Below are 17,642 nucleotides of genomic sequence, written 5' to 3'. Positions count from 1 at the left end.
ACAACATCCAGAGCATCATGTTTAATTCGCTTTGCACACTTTTCTTGGCTGATTGCAAGCACCAACAACTTTTAGTGAGGACAATACAGACACATCAGTCTTTATCCACTTCACTACATAAATATAATAGTATCCCAAAAACTGCGTTAAGTGATAAAAATACGGTGCTCAAAGAATAATTAAAAAAAAAAAGACATAAAATGCAAATAATACATACACTAAAAACACATTAAAACACACTGATGACGAAACAAAAAAAAAATTGTGTATAAGGTTTTGTATAAATTTGCTTAGGTTTATCCTGGAGAAAACAAGAGATTGGTCTTTACCACTTTCTTTTTGTTATGCAATAAAGTGAACCAGTTCATCAACTATCAGAGGAAGTTTAACCTCTGAAATGTGTCAAGTAGAAAAGGCTAGCTAACCTATTTCCAAATGTAAAGAAATTTGGTTTATATAGTGTAAGAAATAACATGGGTCAGCCATATTAACACATATTAACAGCCATATTAATTTTAGAAAGTAAAAGCCTTTTGGCTGCTTAACTCTGCAGGTTGCATAGTGGAAGAAACTCATGGATCTAAAGTAAAAATAAAACAACCCAACAGTGATCTCTTTTTTTCTTTCTGAATGTAGTCCTGTAATCCTTCATATGTCTATAGAATAATTTTCTTAAATGTACTGATAAGGTTATAGGCAAGAAGTGCATTGTAATATTGCCGACACTGCACTCAAGCATGTTTTTTTTTTCCTTTTCTTTTTTTTAACCTCACATTGCAAAATAAAGATACAGATAATCAGGAAAGAAAAAGGCAGACATGTCAGATGGAAGCACACCAATGAGAGACAGTGTTACTTAGAGCAGCAGTTAAGCAGTGAATTTGCACTTAGCTGCTTATCTGTGACCGTTTTTGTGGCTCCTCTCGGTTGGGCTTCTAGAATTATTTGAAAAAGTTAATCCAAAGCCATCAATCCTGCACCACACAACAGGTAGGATAATAATGTTGCAGAGATATATATTTTTTACAACATTTGCTTCTTTCTCAAAAACATAATTTAAAAAACATTTAATGCTGAAAGCTTTTAGTATTAATCTATTGCACACCACTTTCCAAAACTTAACATTATTCCAAGGAGAAGTCATTTAGAGTGTTGAGTGACACTTGAAAAGAAGTAACTACAATTTGCGAGAAATATCTCAGGTGACTTTTACCCCATAAAGAACAAGAAGCCGAGCAAACAGAACTCTGAGGGATTTATCTTTCACCTATTTTTTTACTCCGTATACGGATGCAAGCACCTTTTTGTTTTGTTTTAAATGTGGCACTATGGAAGGTCAAAATCACACAATCACACAAAGCTGGACTGTCAACTATTGTGACAAACATCCACACCCACACCTGGACTGCCTTCCACAGACTTAATTGTATATACAAATGTACAGAGCCTGTCCAGATGATATACTTAATATTTTTACAGAGATGTTTGTCATGTTTCCTATGTGAACAGAGCCCGTTATCAGAAGCAGATGGTCCCTCGATAACTGCATAAAGGCCAAACTTTGGTCAAGGGGTCCATAAAGCCATTAGTAGGAGGCCCTATATCACGACACAGGTTTCCCTTTAAAGTTATGTCATTTTCCACATCACTCTTGTAACATATAACATGCAGGGTGATAATCTTGTCTGTACTCAAGTGGTGTAAATAGATAATTACACAGTTGTTCCCCTGTTGTCAGACAATTTTCCCCAAATAACTGCATATTTAATAATGTAAAACTGCTACAAAAACAAAAATACAAATAAAAGTGTACATACATGTTCTCACAAACACATTCTGCCCTTTACCACAGCCACGTGGAGCTGCAATGTTTAAAATTAAGAAACGTTTGTCACAATAATGACCTGAAGCACAATTACACTTGATCAGCGCATACCTAGGCTACTCGTTTAAGTGCTACCACTGTAGGACCACCGTACACTGCTTTCTGCATGATGCTCGCTTTTAAGAGCTGCTGAGTATAGCCTCTGCTGATCCACAGAAGAGATCTGCGATAGCAACTTTAACAGTCACTAATCATGATACTCAAAAAAAGGGTAGAATTAAAAAATTATTTTGCATGCATGAAAAACCGAGCGTACTGGAGGGCATACACTCTGCCGCATACTAGGTGGAAAAAGGAAATGAATTTATTTCACTCTCCTATTTTAGTGTTCTCCCCTCTATTGGGGCATGTCTAAGAGATCAGGTGCTTGCAGGTTATAGCTCATTCTGTTAGCCGGCCTCAGGAGAAGGCCCTGTCATCCTGTCAACACTTAAAAAAAATCACCACATGGCCTAACAGAGTAAGCTTCAAACATTGGAGCTTCTATAATATATACCAACTGTCACATGGGATAAAGTACTCAAAAACTGGCAGTAGCCATTTTCCTGTCCAATCAAAATGCCAATGCTTTTAAATTAAACAAAACATTAGAGAAGTGTTTAATTTTAAAGTTCATCAGCTTTTTCCTGTTTTCCTGAATTTGTCCCCTCACCCAGCTACCTCTGCTCATAGAGTCCCTACTGTTCTGAACAAAGTATGCTGTGTGGTAGAGGGCCTCATAGATCACCGTGTAGGCAAATAAATAAAATCGTTCCCAAACCACAAACAGCTCACAGAAAGGTACAAAATAATACGCACAACAGAAAAGAGAGAGAGAGAGTTGAAGAAAGAAAATAAAAGAAGTGCTCACATATTTAGATAAAAAGGATTAAATAGAAAAAGAATGCATCCAAAAGTGCTGAGGCTCTAACTGATGATGTGACACATCAAGAACCTTTAGCACATTTAATACCAACACTGTCATGTCCCCCGCCCTCCCCAAAACACCGCCATTCTCATACGATGGTCTCGTCTGACGTCTTTTTCAGCAGCTTTGTGGAAAGCAAGGAATGCTGGGTAGAGTGGGCACCCTTGGCGTCAGGAATGAGCAGACGCACTTTCTGATTGGTTCGTCTCCACTCGGAGTACAACTGACAGTGGTAACGGAATGACACCTGCGGAGAGAGAAGAAATAAGTAAGTAATAATCTCAAATGTAGTCAGTCATTCAGTCTAAAGCTTAAAGTCTGATTCTTTAGTTTTGCATTATGGCACTATAAAGCAATACGACAGCTATTAGTTTGACATCTGTTTTGTGTTTTATGGTATTATTGATTGGTCATAAACGGATTATGTGTAGGATTAAATGTGACATAAGACAACCTTTCTCTGGAAGATTTTAAGTCTGACATCTAAACAACCTGCTGTAGAGCCGACAAGGAGTCTACACATTTGCAGATTTTGTGGTTTGGATGCAGCTGTTTCAAACCACAAAACCACTTCTATAGGGTTTACTGTCTAATGAAATATTAGACAGTAAAATATTGACATATTAACAACTGGTAAGGTAAATCTGCTAAATATTAACTGAAGTGTGGCATAAGGCGAGCCACATACAACTAAACAGACAGCTTAAAGTAAACTCCATGTTTCAAAATAAAATCCATCAGATATATACTGTAACAACTAAAACAAGAGAAAATCCATCTATGCTTATTATACCAATGTGTTAAGGAAAAGTCTAAAAGAATTGAGTTTATACAGAGGATGGCCCAAAATCAACAGATAATCTCATCTGAATTTTGTACATTTTTAAAAGCACACGGTTACGCTCACCTCTCGTCTGCTAACCTGTCTCCACTGTTCAACCATATTAGAAACTGTTTTTAACAAGGTAAACAAAAAGAAAGGCATCTGATCTAAATCACCTAAATCTAAATCTCCTGCCATATTTTAATCACCACGCTGGTTGGGAGACTGTGCTTTGTCCCCTAGCACTTCATAAATCCAGGTGCAAAATCTTAACTTCGAGCCCTGTTTTCACATCAGCACATGAAAAAACACCTGGAACAACCACATATGGATCCACTATAGTTCGTCTACAGAGTCAAAAGATATGCTGATGTCAGTTACATTCTGGAAAGTCTGGAGTTTCCCAACACCTACACCCACACAGCTCGGCATTTAGAACCATAAATCCTGAGAAAATATTCCTCAGACTCTAAAAGACATAAAAATAAAATAGCAGCCTGCTATGGTAAATTATTCTAGCTGATGGAAGAAAAGGGAACTTTTTAAACTTTAACATTTTAATGTCTTGTCTTTCGTTAAAAGAACTTCCCAGGGTTATGATCAATCTCCCTTCCCTCCTCGGAAATGATGAGTCACCACATATATGATGTGGTCTGCTCTGTAACATGGTGTGAAAACAATCGTACATCCTTAAAACCTCCAAAACCAAGATTAAAGGTTAACCTGATCTCAAAGAAGCCATCAGTATCCAAAAATGATCAAGAACACCCATCAGGATCTCACTTAAATCGGATAAGAAGACTTATCTCTCATCTCCTGACACATTACCATGCATTTTTACAACGAATGAAGAATGAAGTGAAATATTCTGACAGCTTCACTGTTTGTTTGCCACAGCAACACTGGCTTACAAAAGGACAAAAATAATTGGGTGTGAGTAGCCATTTGTTAACTTCCTGTACATCAAATAGATTACACACGACTGGTCTTCTTTCAGCACACGTTATAACTCAACCCCATTAGTTCTGACAAATGAAATGGGGAAAAAAGGTGAAAATAATCAGTGGAGTGTTGGAGTGATGTGGCTGGACCTGTTACAACCCTAAAGTGAAAAAAATTGTGTCATACTTGTTATCCGTTTACTGTTAGGTCCTGTTTTTACTTCTTTTCACATTATAACAGAAACATTATGTTACCAACATCTTCTCTCACTCATATTATTAATAATACTACAATAAAAACGCAGTTTTTCATTTGAGCAGGAAACAAAAACTGCTCTCTTCTCAAGACTTACCCATGTTGTATCTGTCGCTTTCTGACAGACACAAAGCACGACACTGGAGACTCTTTCCATTAAATGTTAAATAAAAGTCTCTATAGAAATCTCATCAATAATTTATCACCATATCAATGATTACATACAGTTTTTTAATATAAATACAAGATTCTTCTGTTTATTAATAGGCTTTGGGTAGGTGCTGTCTTCATTATACAAGTTGCTGTTATTTAGCCGATACTGTATAAATAATGCTGCAATGCAACAGTTACTGACAGTTAAGATTCTCTCAGATTTTCTGTGATTCTCAGATTTGAGAATCAACACAGACAACAGACTAAAGACTCCCAAACAACCTCAAAACACTTACACCATCTAATCTCTTCTCTTTTTATTAGTGAGCTCATATCATTCCTGTCCTCTAGTGTGTTCTGGAAGTTCTCACAATCTTTTGCACTAAAAAAACTTTACACATATTTCACTGTGCCCAAAAATAAAAAGCACCGCCTAAAAAGATTTAAGACCTTAAAAAGGTGAGGGCGTGGTTTAAGCCGGGGTCTATCAGTGGGAGTGTGGGGAGAGTGAGCAAATGAAAGTGGCATACCTGTCTCTCATTTGTATTCTTTCATGCTTATTTACCATTATGTTTTTCTTCCTCTCCACTAGACAGTGGGCCCACGTGTGTTGTGAGTGAGTGTAGAGCTAAGTTGAACGAAGCCTCTGAAAATCTGCCAATTTTCTGTTTCCTTTTTTGTGTGGTTTGCCTTTTCCCCCCTTTGTATGGGGGGGGGGCAGACAAAAAATTATAAAAACTCCCCGCAGTCATCTCACCCTGATGTAGTGTCTGTTGAATAACGAATGTGGAAGTGATCTCATGTACGATCTGAGAGACGTTCAAGAAAGACAGATGAAGTTCAAATCATAAGCAAAATGAAGAACGGTGAACCAGGCATGACTTGACTAATCAACCATATATGTAGTGAAAGCTCGGTTCTTCGCCAAACCAATCTGTCTAGGTGAGAGCTTTTAAATTGAGAGATTTGTAGTGTGTGCAGGTATTTAACCAGACATTACCAGAGTCCAGAGGACATAAATGGTGAAGAGTGCGATGGTGAGAGCGATCAGGCCGACTGCCTCCAGGCGACTGTTGAAGTGCAGGTGGTCCTGAGCCCCTCGTAGGCACAGCCAGCCTGATATGGCTGCCAGGGGTGTAATGAACAGGAAGCACACCATGTCGCAGAAGAGCGTGCGCTTCTCGTTTCTGGGCCCAGGGTCCCTAAGCCACTGTAGATAAGCAATGGAAAGGAATTTAAAGGTGAATTAAGTGCATATTGTTTGGCCAGTGGTTCTGTACTTTTTTTTCTTGGTTACTTTACTTTTTTTTGCTCAAAGAAAAAAAAATGATGAACTACAGTAAATTCAAATACAATCTAAAAGGTTCCCTGTTTTTAGACCAAGCGCTACAGAGGCTTTATGGAATGACCCATAGAAAAATCTGAGGTGCACAAATTTCCTTCTTTCTCCAAAAGCCATTATTAAGCAAAAAAAAAAAACAGGTTTGTTGTCTGCCATCTGTTTCTTTGTTTTGCACTGAATCTGAGTAATTTAGAAGTTGTCATTCCTGCACTCTTTGTCATTTCTAGTCACATGTGTTTGGCCTGAAGTTGCCCAAGTTATTGTCCTTTCCTGGAAAGCAAGTGAGCTTTAATTTTCTATATATAAAATTACAGATTTTGATGCTCTGTAAGTAGGGCGTCTTTTAAAGCAGTATGACAACGTAAATCTATGGCACAGCCATCCTAAACAAAATGTGGTTATGTCCAGTTCTTTAGCGTAATCTGGGATCAACAAAAAACTGGGAGGTGTGGCTGTTTACATCCACACATTGTAATATTAACTTTAAACAATTAAATCCTTGTTATTCTAGGAAGTAATTTACTTAAAGACAATTCTCCCAGAAAAAAACAATTACTAAAGATGAATGAGTGTTCTTGCATTCAGTTTGGCAAATTTGCACTGCTGCTTGAAAGACTGAAAAAAAGTTATATGTATTCCACATACATGAATGCCATACAAATCACACGTTTAGTGTCACAGTGCTAAATTCTGAATCACAGCATCCATTAATTGTTTGTGGCAGTACTTGTTTATACACAACAAGCTTAAGCAGGATTTTATGCACTAACTGCAGCTCGGCTACAAAGTCAAACATGACAAAACACTGAACACCAGGAACATAATCTCACATATACCCACACAACCCATAACAATATTACCCACACCCCCACCACCAATAAAACCACCACCACCACCATGCATGACCACACCCCACTAACCACAACCCCTCCCAAGAATAGCTAGACAGTAGCCATGTTACCTCTGTGAGGGGTCTCGGCCTGCGTTCGATAGTGAACTCTGTGTGACACAGCTCACAGTAGCTGGTGTTGGAAGAGGACAGCCACTTCTCCAGGCAGCTCTTGTGCACTGTGCCCAGCGTGCCTGTGCAGTCACATGGCGAAAGGAGCCCTTCACTGTTGCCCCCCTCGTGGCAGATGCGACAAATCGGGCCATCACTGAGAGTAAGAGTGTAACACAGTTCTTGTTAGACTGCCCTTAAAATAAAAAATATGCACACTGCCAACATATGGCATACCTCCAAGGGACGAAAACTAAAAAATCTTTCAGTTTTATAGTGTGTCTCTTACAGAGTAATACAAAAAGACTTTTTTAAAATATTTTAATATCCTTTTCCAACCATTCCTTGTTTCAGTTAGTTTTAGTTAGTTTTCGTTAGTTTTCGTTAGTTTTTGTTATTTTATGTTGTAATTTATGTTAGGACTATCTGTCTTGTCTCTGCTAGCCAGCTAACTAGGCCTCTTAGTTAGCTAGTTTAGCTTCTCTCTTAATTTATGTTGTAAGTTTATGTTGCATGTAGCACCTTGGTCTTGGAGGAACGTTGTTTCATTTCACTGTGTACTAACTGTAAATGGTTGAAGTGACAATAAAGCCTACTTGAACTTGAGTGAGATAAATAAGGTTAAAGAGGAGTTGCCTTGAGAGGATGGAAACTGTAGAAGATACAGAATTAAATCATGGCTTTTAAGCTATTTCACTGGGACTTTTATCTAATACACTGGAGTGGTAGTATACAATGTTTATGCACTTTTACTTGCTTGGTTGCTCAGAATTAAATAAGATATATTTATGATATTTGGGAAAAAAAACAATCAGCATTGGCCTTGTGGTCTTATCCAAAATTACCATCTCTCACTTTACGTCAAAGTATAAGAGTTTCTACAGCTGGATTTAGGAAGGTCACAACTAAAAACTAACAAATACAACAACTAACTGCATATTTCTGGGTTCTGGTTAAGCACAACTGCATGCTGGCACACAGGTTACTGTTTTGTTTGTTTTTTAACTCTGAAAGGTAACACCTCTCCTCCCAGCTACTGTCTTGCCCTAATTACAACAAACTGATTAATACTGACAATCTAAGAGACTTTATGGGAAAAACTCAAATATGCCCATCTTATAAAATAAGATGTGATTATTTGATATAAAACAACAGGATTTTAAGCAAAGATTTCATGATAAAAGTTCCTCTGCAGTTTTTAACACTGTGTACACTGTGTGTGTGTGTGTGTGTGTGTGTGTGTGTGTGTGTGCACGCGTTTAAACAGATGTAAACAGATCAGACACACTCCACTCACCTCTGTGTGCCCAGGGCTTTGATGACAGTGGACAGCAGGCGTCCGTCCTTCGCCGTGACCTGTGTGACGTACTGTGCCCTACGGTGGTCCGACTCCTCCACGGTTTTGGACAGGGCAGCGTTGCCAGTGCAGTCGCACAGCGAGCCTGGCAGGTGGCAACACTCCCCTGTGGTCATGTCTGATCCGTCCAGGGGGACAGGGGACAGGGGAGGGAAAGGGGGACAGGGGGAGTGACCTCTGCTCCCTTATCTCAGGTGGCCCGGGTCCTAGAGCTGCACAGACACAGAACAAGGCTGACTTTAACTACTGTAAAGTGACATACTGTCGGTACAAAGGCACTTATGGCTAGGATTATTCTGAGACTTCCTGGATCATACCTGCTCATCCTGTTTGCTATAAACGTGTGACACAAACAGACAGTAAAACTTACTAAACTTACTGGCTCAGGCAAACATTAACAGCAAGTAACAATTTTTCGCCATACATCCTTATATAAAAGTGACCTGAGTAAATGATTAGATCTAATCTCTCTTCCTGTCGTTACACACACACACACACACAGGCTAAGCAAGACAGTCTCTTACCAAAACAAGGAGAAACGGAGCTAGTTAGCTGCTCGGCTAATACATCCTCCTAATTAGACTTTAGACCACACGCATTTGAATCCCACATAGCCGAGAATTAATGTAAATGTCGATGCAAAATTCGTCCTGTTTAGTCTCCTCACCTATGAAAAAAACATTTAACGCTAGCCGGCACCGCTAGCTTAGCTTAGCTTAATGCGCTACCTGAGGTAACGCTGTGCTCCTCACAACCAGTCAAAATCCAAGCTCTCACCTTTTGTAATTTCATGGCTGTTTATCCTGTCAAGCCTTTAGTTCGCCACAATGGAAATAATGAACTGTAACGTCACAAATAAGAAATAACGTCTCTTGTTTGTGGCCTGGCTAACCTCCCAGATTGGCTTCTTTTCCAGTCTGACAGACGAGCCGACGGCCTCCTATCGACGCTTCCGATTATCGCTCAGAGGACGCAAAAAGCGTAAAGCGGGATTTGGGTGCCGCACTATACTTACGCCGAGTGCGTTACTACTCATTGTGAATTCCCGTAAGATGGGAGGTGTAGTTCATCTACTAAAGAATGCTTAACATAAACTACAGTTAACTCTGGACTGACTGAAACGCACTATACCGAAAGGAAAGATACACCCTTCATTATGTAGTGATTGTAGGGGGGAAAATCATACAACGAATAATAATTTATTAATAAATCATAGTTGTTAAAGAATAATTGAAATCATATAGAATTGGAATTCTACTTGTTATAAAATGGTTTTAAACAGAATGGCTAATTGAACAAGGATTACAAAATAAGGAATAAAGCATCTGAGGTTGTGCTGTTATTAGAAAATAATCAACGACAGGGTGCAGTCATGTGGCCTGATACAAAGAGTTACTGTCATTAAATACCATCCTCCTTAAGTGCTTTGGCACACTGACGTAGTGTGCCAAAGCACTGTCAGCTTGCACCACCAGGGTCCAGGTTTGATTCCCACATGGTGATTAGGCTAATTGGTGTTCCTGTATTGCCTTTCATGTGTTTGTGTGCCCTGTGATGGCTTGGCACCATTTAATGTTGTAAAATGTTCCATCAGATAAGTTAGTTAGTGTTATTGCTTACATTTCAGCAGTTATGAACAGTAATTCACTTTTTCTTGAAGTAAATATCACCTGACCACAGCATGTCAGAAAATGTATTATGTTGACACTCCTCACAAAAATATGAAACTCCTTTTTCCTTACATAATACATCGTATTAACTACTCGATTCTCATATTCATCCCAATCCCAACACGATGCATTACACACTCAAGTAATTACAATTATTTGTTATTAAATTCATCACATTCATATACACTAACAAAGAGAAGGTTGCCCCCAAATCAAAATAGTAATTGAGTTTACTGCTTAATATTAAAAACAATTGTATTAAACTATTGTATTTTCAGTATCTAATAATTTGTTTTCCATGATTGAAATATTTATAATGCTTTTTACCTCACAAACATACAAAACATGTATAATGCCTGATGGCATGTCTGCATCTTTGATATGCGTCTCCAAGTGTTTCAACTTTCTATATAATGTATTCTTAAAAAAACATAACGTTATACTTTTATTTTATCTTTAAAACTATCTTTAAACGACGACTCAAGACGCATCTGTTTCTCCAGTAGTTGAACTAACATCCCCCCCCTCCCAAAAAAAAAAAAAACCCTCTTTCCAGTTGTGTTGGACTAATGGCACTTAGTTATTAACCTAGTTAACCCAGTGTAAGTATGTATCCAATGATGTAAACTTTAAAGCACTTTTTGTAAGTCGCTCTGGATAAGAGTGTCGGCCAAATGCCTAAATGTAAATTTTGAGGCTTTAAATTCCAGCAGCTTGAATGACACATTGTAATATTACATAATACTTTAAAGTCACTATTTTCCTTTAGTCAGTTTCATAATGTTTAAGATGGAGTTATGTATAATAATTACACTAAATAAATTTGACTCACATATATGATTACATGTCAAATTACCCTTCACCTACATTTCAAGCCAAAGCATACATTCAACAGTATGAAACAAAGCTTAAAATCAGTGTAAGGATAACGACAGAGTGTGATGGTAATTTGGTTTATTTTTCATCCCAATATAACTTGATAAAAGGCAAAACAGCTGATGAGACTTCATGGATATGTGAATGTCATAGAACCACGCTTTAATAAAGGCATTTTTTTTATCACAGCATGGGAAAACATAAGGCATTTTCAAACTAACCACACAAGTTACTTAAATTTAAATTATTCAAAAATAATTCAATAACATGGTGATGCACGTTCAGATACAAGATGACAGACAGCCAACCAGCTTGAACAGAAAAAAACCCCAAGTACAGCCTCCTGGTTAACATTAACCTATAACTTAACAGTGCAAAGCCTGGGCTGGGATAACTGTCAATTTTATTTTAATCTGTGTATGTGTGTGTCTGTGTGCGTGTGTGTATATAATGATTAACAGGAAACATCTGCATTCACATGACTGCTGTAACTGGTGCCCTGAACGCAATACAGAATCATCACATGAACTCACTTGGGAGTGTCAGCCAGTGCTGCTCTAAGTAGTACAGAATTTATTGACCGTGCAAGTCTGAAATGTTTGTCTTATTTATTTTTTCCCCCACAACTGAAATAACTGCAGTCTCCCTTTGGTATCTACACAATACAGACAATGTTTCTTGCCCCATGCCGATTCTCAGCCAAAAGTTAAACTAGCAGAGATCCCTTTCAGGGTCTGGCTGAACTGCAGCCTTGCTTAGTGTCGGGAATCTCCAAGCGGAAACTCCTCAAAGTGGCTGGAAGCTCAGGACACACTGATCCCTCACCATCCTTTTCCTTAGGAGTGGGTCACACGATCAGTGGCCAACCAGTGCCCACCACTTCCAAAAACTAAGTCTTCAAGTAGCCTGAAGTCAAATGTGATGACAGAAAGAAAGAGGGAAAACAATTCTCAGACAAACAAAGAGGGAGGGGGAAAAAAAAAGGAATGTTATCTAGAACTTCACAGGACTGGGGAGAATTCTAGACTCAACATGAGTAGAAAGAGCTAGAGCAGCAATGGTTGCACAATACACAGCAAAGAAGCAATGAGTGTGAGAAGAACTGAAGAGGAAGCAGCATGGAGCGAGGACAGAGCAGGGTCACAGGTTCTGGCAGAACTGACATTTGCTGCCTTTCAGCCCATCAGTGGTAGGGGGAACGCTGATGTCCACCACATTGTTGCCAGGAGACTCGTCATGTGCAGACCTGTCTGCAATCTGCTTTTGTGATACAATACGGTAGATCTCTGGAGGGGGACATACAAAAAGTAAATAATTTTAAGACAATTTATATTACGATTGTTAACTGAGAATTAAAAATTCAACAAAAGTAAAATTCATTGTTTTAAATGACTAAACTTTTTTTTTAAATAATCAATTTAATTCAAGTAAATTTTATTTATATTGTGCTTTTAACAATGGTAATTTTTGCAAAGGAGCTTCAGGGACTCTAAAAGAAATTATGGAAATGAGTGTGCAAAAATATGTATAATTATAATTATTACTTTGTTCCGGATGAGCAAGACAAGAGCAACAGTGGCTAAAATAAAAAAAATAAAAAATAAAAAAAAAAAATAAAAAAAACTTGATGACAATAAGAAAAAACCTTAAAAAGAATCAGACTCAACACGGAACTCATCCTCATTTGGGTGATATTTTATTTGTTCTAATAGTTATGGCCAGCAGTACACAGTATGCCACTAAGGACTGCTACTTATATTGTGTTTCATTTGGTGCTCTGTTACAATGAGGAAGATCTGCCTATTCCTAATGACACAATCTGTGGTATGGAATGAGATCTTGCAAAACATGCCCATAATGGCAAAAGAAAAAAAAAAAAAAAAAAAAGAACAAAGCTAACAGACAACAACTCCCTACCTGTGAGTATATTTTTAAAAGCCTCTTCAACATTTGTTGAGTCCAAAGCAGAAGTCTCAATGAAAGACAGGTTGTTCTTTTCTGAAAGAAATACGTATTTAAAGTCATGAATAATATGCTTATTCAGTTTACTTTTTAAGAAAGATCTGGTTAGTGAAACTCACCTGCGAAGGCCCGGGCCTCGTCAGTGGGCACGGCTCGGAGGTGCCTCAGGTCACTTTTGTTGCCCACTAACATGATGACGATGTTGTTGTCCGCATGATCACGTAGCTCCTTTAGCCAGCGCTCTACATTCTCATAGGTCAGGTGTTTGGCAATGTCATACACCAGAAGAGCTCCCACCGCACCCCGGTAATACCTAAATGACAAAAACAGCAAGATCAGTTCTGTTGAGAGATTAGAACTAAAACATTGAAAATTATTCTGACCAAAATATTTTAAAAGTAGAAAAATAACTAATGAACATCATCATACAAGCTTTTCCTATCTGTGTATGCATGTGGCAGGCATGTACTGCTCCAAGTTTAAGCAAAGAACAAGCTCTTTAAAAGACCTTAGTCCTTGTCCTTCAAATGGGACACATCACACTGTGCAAATATACAATATGGCATACTCCCAAACAGAACACAAGGATAAAGGCACAATTATCAAGTGTTGACTATATAAACACTATATAAAAACCTCATTTTGTGGATGTGTTACAACAAAAAATATTAAGTAATACAGTATGTGTAGTTCCTTAACTCACTACATGGAGTAAATGAGTACGTTACCTAAATTAAACGAAGTGAAGGGGTTCCAAGGTACACAATCACACCACACATTTATCATTTATTTTTCCTAAAACAGCAGACCCAATCATGTTTTATCCCTTATTTACAGACTTGAGTGTGTCTAGATTGAGCATCATTCACTCACGCTGACGTGATTGCTCTGTAGCGCTCTTGTCCTGCTGTGTCCCAAATCTGAGCTTTTATAGTTTTGCCATCCACTTGGATGCTTCGAGTAGCGAACTCTACACCGATGGTGCTCTTGCTCTCCAGGTTGAACTCATTGCGCGTGAAACGGGACAGCAGGTTACTCTTGCCCACACCAGAGTCTCCGATGAGCACCACTGCAAACACACATGCCCAAAAAATAAATAAATAAATAATTTTAGTATTAAAATATTAAAGCCAGTATTAAAGACTGCATTTCTGTACTCCCCTGACCACCACACTTAAAACAACAAATGACAACTGGGGAAGTGTATTATGACCATATACTTAAGTGAACTTCAAAATGTACAGGACTTCACTTTAAAAAAAAAAAAAAAAAGTCTATGACTAGAAAAAAAAAATTACTTTACGTAGAATGGTTGTAATCTTAGAATTCATAAAATTCTAAATGTAACCAATGTCACAGATGGTCATATTTTTGAAGACTCTTACACCGAGATATTAACACAATCCCGTTTCACTCGTTTAAACGATTGGGAAATGGTTTCCACTACATACTTTTTCATGACTACATTTTTTGTCAAACATCTGTCTGGCATTAAAGCTGTAAACGCTAACCTTAACTAAGGGCAAGGTATCGTTCACATGGTTTAACCCTGGTTATAAAGCTATTTCATATCTTGTCATTTCTATGCTCTGCATGTGAATATTTTGTCAAAAATGTAGAAAAAAAACAAACAAGGGTTATCTTTGTTTGTCAGTTTTATAGGTGAAAATGTCCTTACATGGGTAATGTGATTTTTTTTGGCATCACAACAAGCTGGGGAAGTAGAAGTTCAACACATGAGTTGATGAAATTCAAGGATCTACGGAATTTTTATCCATCCAGAGTCTGGAATTCTCAGTTGAGGGGGACAGAAAACGTACTCGTGGTGTAATTTCTCTGGGTGAGGTCACAAAAGTTGAATGTGTGTGGTGAAAACAGGAGTTAAATCATTACAGCAAATAAATATTTTAAACTATTAAATAATAAAAGTTGCTTCCTTCCTGAGATTTCTGGTTGGCAAAAAGGAAAACATTCCCTTTTCCAATTTTTATAAATTTACTTTTTTTATAAATAAAAAATAGAATTACGCGCGTGTCTGTAACATGAAACCAACAAAACATTAAAAGAGGAGAAAACAAAACAAAAACAGCATGTCACGTACTAATCATTTAGTAAGTCTAAACTTAAATTTGCAGTTTTTTTTAACAACGCAGAAAGAGGGACAATTTTTGAGATGATAGAAAATTGCTTGACAATGTTTATATTCTTACTAGCCATTTCAACAAAACACTGCTCATTTATGCAATTATCCAAGTCAGCCATCAAGCAGATACAGACTTGCTGGAACTGGAAAAAGACAAGCCAACATTTATGCAGTCCTCAATAATCCTGTTTCATTAAGCTTGTGCATGCTGTAGATTCCACACTCAGATTCCTGTAGTGAGCTGACAGGAGTCAGAACCTGATGTGGCCTGTTGCAGTTGTAGCTCATCCTCCTCAGTGTTTCCTTGTTGTGCATGAAGCAGGTTCCTGCCCAACACGGTTGTAAACAGTAATTATATGGGTTACAGTAGACTTCCTGTGATCTTAAATCAGCCTGGCCATTCTGCATTGACCTCTTTCAGTAAAAGGCATTTTCAGCAGCAGAACTCCTGCTTACATGATGTTTTCTGTTTTTCACACCACTCTGCAAAAAGCTAGAGACTGTACAGGAGACCAGCGGTTACAAAGAAAGTATATTTCCCCATTGTGACCTTTGATGTGCACAGCAGCTGAAGCTCAACATGTATTGGCACAACTTAATGCATTGTGCTGCTGTTTAAGTAAGCACATAAATGAGGAGTACAGGCGTTCCTAATGAAGTGTATGGATGTAAAAAGTAGGAATATTAAAATAAATATATGCATTGATTATTTAGATTGGTAATTATTTAACCATGCAGTGTTTGACTATGTTTGCTACTAGGGACAAAGTAGGAACATTTGCGTAGATTAAAACACTGAATGTGTAGCGTGTGAACTAAAATTCTGTTTATGATGGTAATTATGCACATAACTCCACTTAGATGTGCTTGACTGGTTTAGATTTTTTAAAGGAAAAAAAAAAAAAAAAAAAAAGTATGCAAAAAACAGATAACTGAATTCACTCTGTACCTTGGCTTAATGTTATATGACCTGCTCAGCAGCACAGAGGGCCACTGTGATACTGCAGTGGTAAATAAATGACTAGAAGCCTGAAATCTTGCTGTTTAAGCATCTTCCTATCATCAAGACACACATCAACAGTCACGGGACTTCTGAGGAATCTGTTGTGTGGTACACTTGCATTTTAAAGACATTTGTTTGCCTTCTGATATATGTTTTTGTAATAAAAATGATTAAGCAATAACATCACATCAGGAGTCTGGCACTGGCGTGATGACGTCACCAGGCAGAAATCTCTTATCAATCATTTCCTCTTCGGTTTGATAGATAAGCAAGCTAGAGACTTCCACAGGCTTCAGCGCAGCACCAAGCGTCCTGTTTCACTTCTCTTAACAAACACGACTATTTAAAAGAGAGCACCAAGTTTTACGACTACTGTATTCATTTTTTTTAACAAGCCACAAGTTATTTATAAAAAATGATGTGAAACATTAGCACATCTGCTAATTACCAATCCCCGGATAAAACCAACAATTACTTAGGAGTCATCTTCATAAAAACAGTTCTGGAATTAAATTACGGGGAGAAAATACCAATTTTGACGTAAACTCGACTGTAGCGTTTAGCGAACTAACGTTACACAGCTAGATAGCGGTTAGCTTCCTCCATCTTCATTAAAGCGGTTTCATAGCTAGCTGCAAAACTACCAAGAAAATAAATGGTATTTTTGTGCACATCCATCCCCAATAATTAACTATTTTTTTAAAGATATCGCAGTTTTCCCTCCTCGCCAAAATAAAAATATATATTAAGACCAAAAGGCCTCGAAAGACTAAAAAAGGCCATCGTTGTCAGGTTAGCGTCATATAGCTGAGCTAACGCTCAAATAGCGCTCCATCAAACACGTAGTGCACTACATAAAGTATACAGGACACAGAAACACGCGCAACGTAGTGGACACTCACAATATGTCAGAAGCCATTTGGGACAAAACCAGAGACTGCGATCAAGCAAATTTAGCCTTGTACCTAGCTTATCAAGCTAAATAAACTCCCACTAACGGGGGTTGCATTATTTCACGCAACGCCTAATGGCGGTGTTTAGGCGCGTAAATAAATTTACAACTGACCTTTAAATAAATAATCATACTCATCATCTCGGGTTCCCATGTTAAGTTTTTAGCGAAGCGCCGACGGTCTCCTGACTCCAACCGACAGGAAGAGAATTCACTCAGCTTTATAGCGCTGGAAGGGCGGATTATAGTGATGGGAGACTCGCAAAGGAATCGACTCTTTTAGACCGAAGCTTTTGATTTAATTATACGATACGATTCGATTCGCAAATTTGAATAGTGGCCTTAAAAAACGCAACATTTCATATTATGTAT

General features: G+C 38.0%; 2 protein-coding genes across 2 annotated transcripts; both read right to left on the bottom strand.

The window, feature by feature from the left end:
• Nucleotides 1-6: 6 nt before the first annotated feature.
• marchf2 (membrane-associated ring finger (C3HC4) 2) lies at nucleotides 7-9,609 on the bottom strand. The gene is made up of 5 exons (XM_053513635.1): nucleotides 9,442-9,609; nucleotides 8,605-8,876; nucleotides 7,269-7,464; nucleotides 5,966-6,175; nucleotides 7-3,039 (listed from the first exon to the last, which is right to left on the bottom strand). Exons 2-5 carry the CDS (start codon nucleotides 8,778-8,780, stop codon nucleotides 2,881-2,883), a joined length of 741 nt encoding a protein of 246 aa, XP_053369610.1. The 5' UTR covers nucleotides 8,781-8,876; nucleotides 9,442-9,609; the 3' UTR covers nucleotides 7-2,880.
• Nucleotides 9,610-11,271: 1,662 nt separating this feature from the next.
• On the bottom strand, nucleotides 11,272-17,531 carry rab11ba (RAB11B, member RAS oncogene family, a). Its single transcript, XM_053513058.1, has 5 exons — nucleotides 17,385-17,531; nucleotides 14,046-14,241; nucleotides 13,292-13,485; nucleotides 13,128-13,208; nucleotides 11,272-12,496 (listed from the first exon to the last, which is right to left on the bottom strand). The coding sequence occupies exons 1-5, from the start codon at nucleotides 17,422-17,424 to the stop codon at nucleotides 12,351-12,353; spliced, it is 657 nt and encodes a 218-aa protein (XP_053369033.1). The 5' UTR covers nucleotides 17,425-17,531; the 3' UTR covers nucleotides 11,272-12,350.
• Nucleotides 17,532-17,642: the final 111 nt, after the last annotated feature.

Source organism: Clarias gariepinus, chromosome 15, assembly GCF_024256425.1.
Source record: "Clarias gariepinus isolate MV-2021 ecotype Netherlands chromosome 15, CGAR_prim_01v2, whole genome shotgun sequence".
Taxonomy (NCBI): domain Eukaryota; kingdom Metazoa; phylum Chordata; class Actinopteri; order Siluriformes; family Clariidae; genus Clarias; species Clarias gariepinus.
The sequence above is the reverse complement of the archived record's forward strand: the minus strand, read 5'-3'. Positions and strand labels throughout refer to the sequence as shown.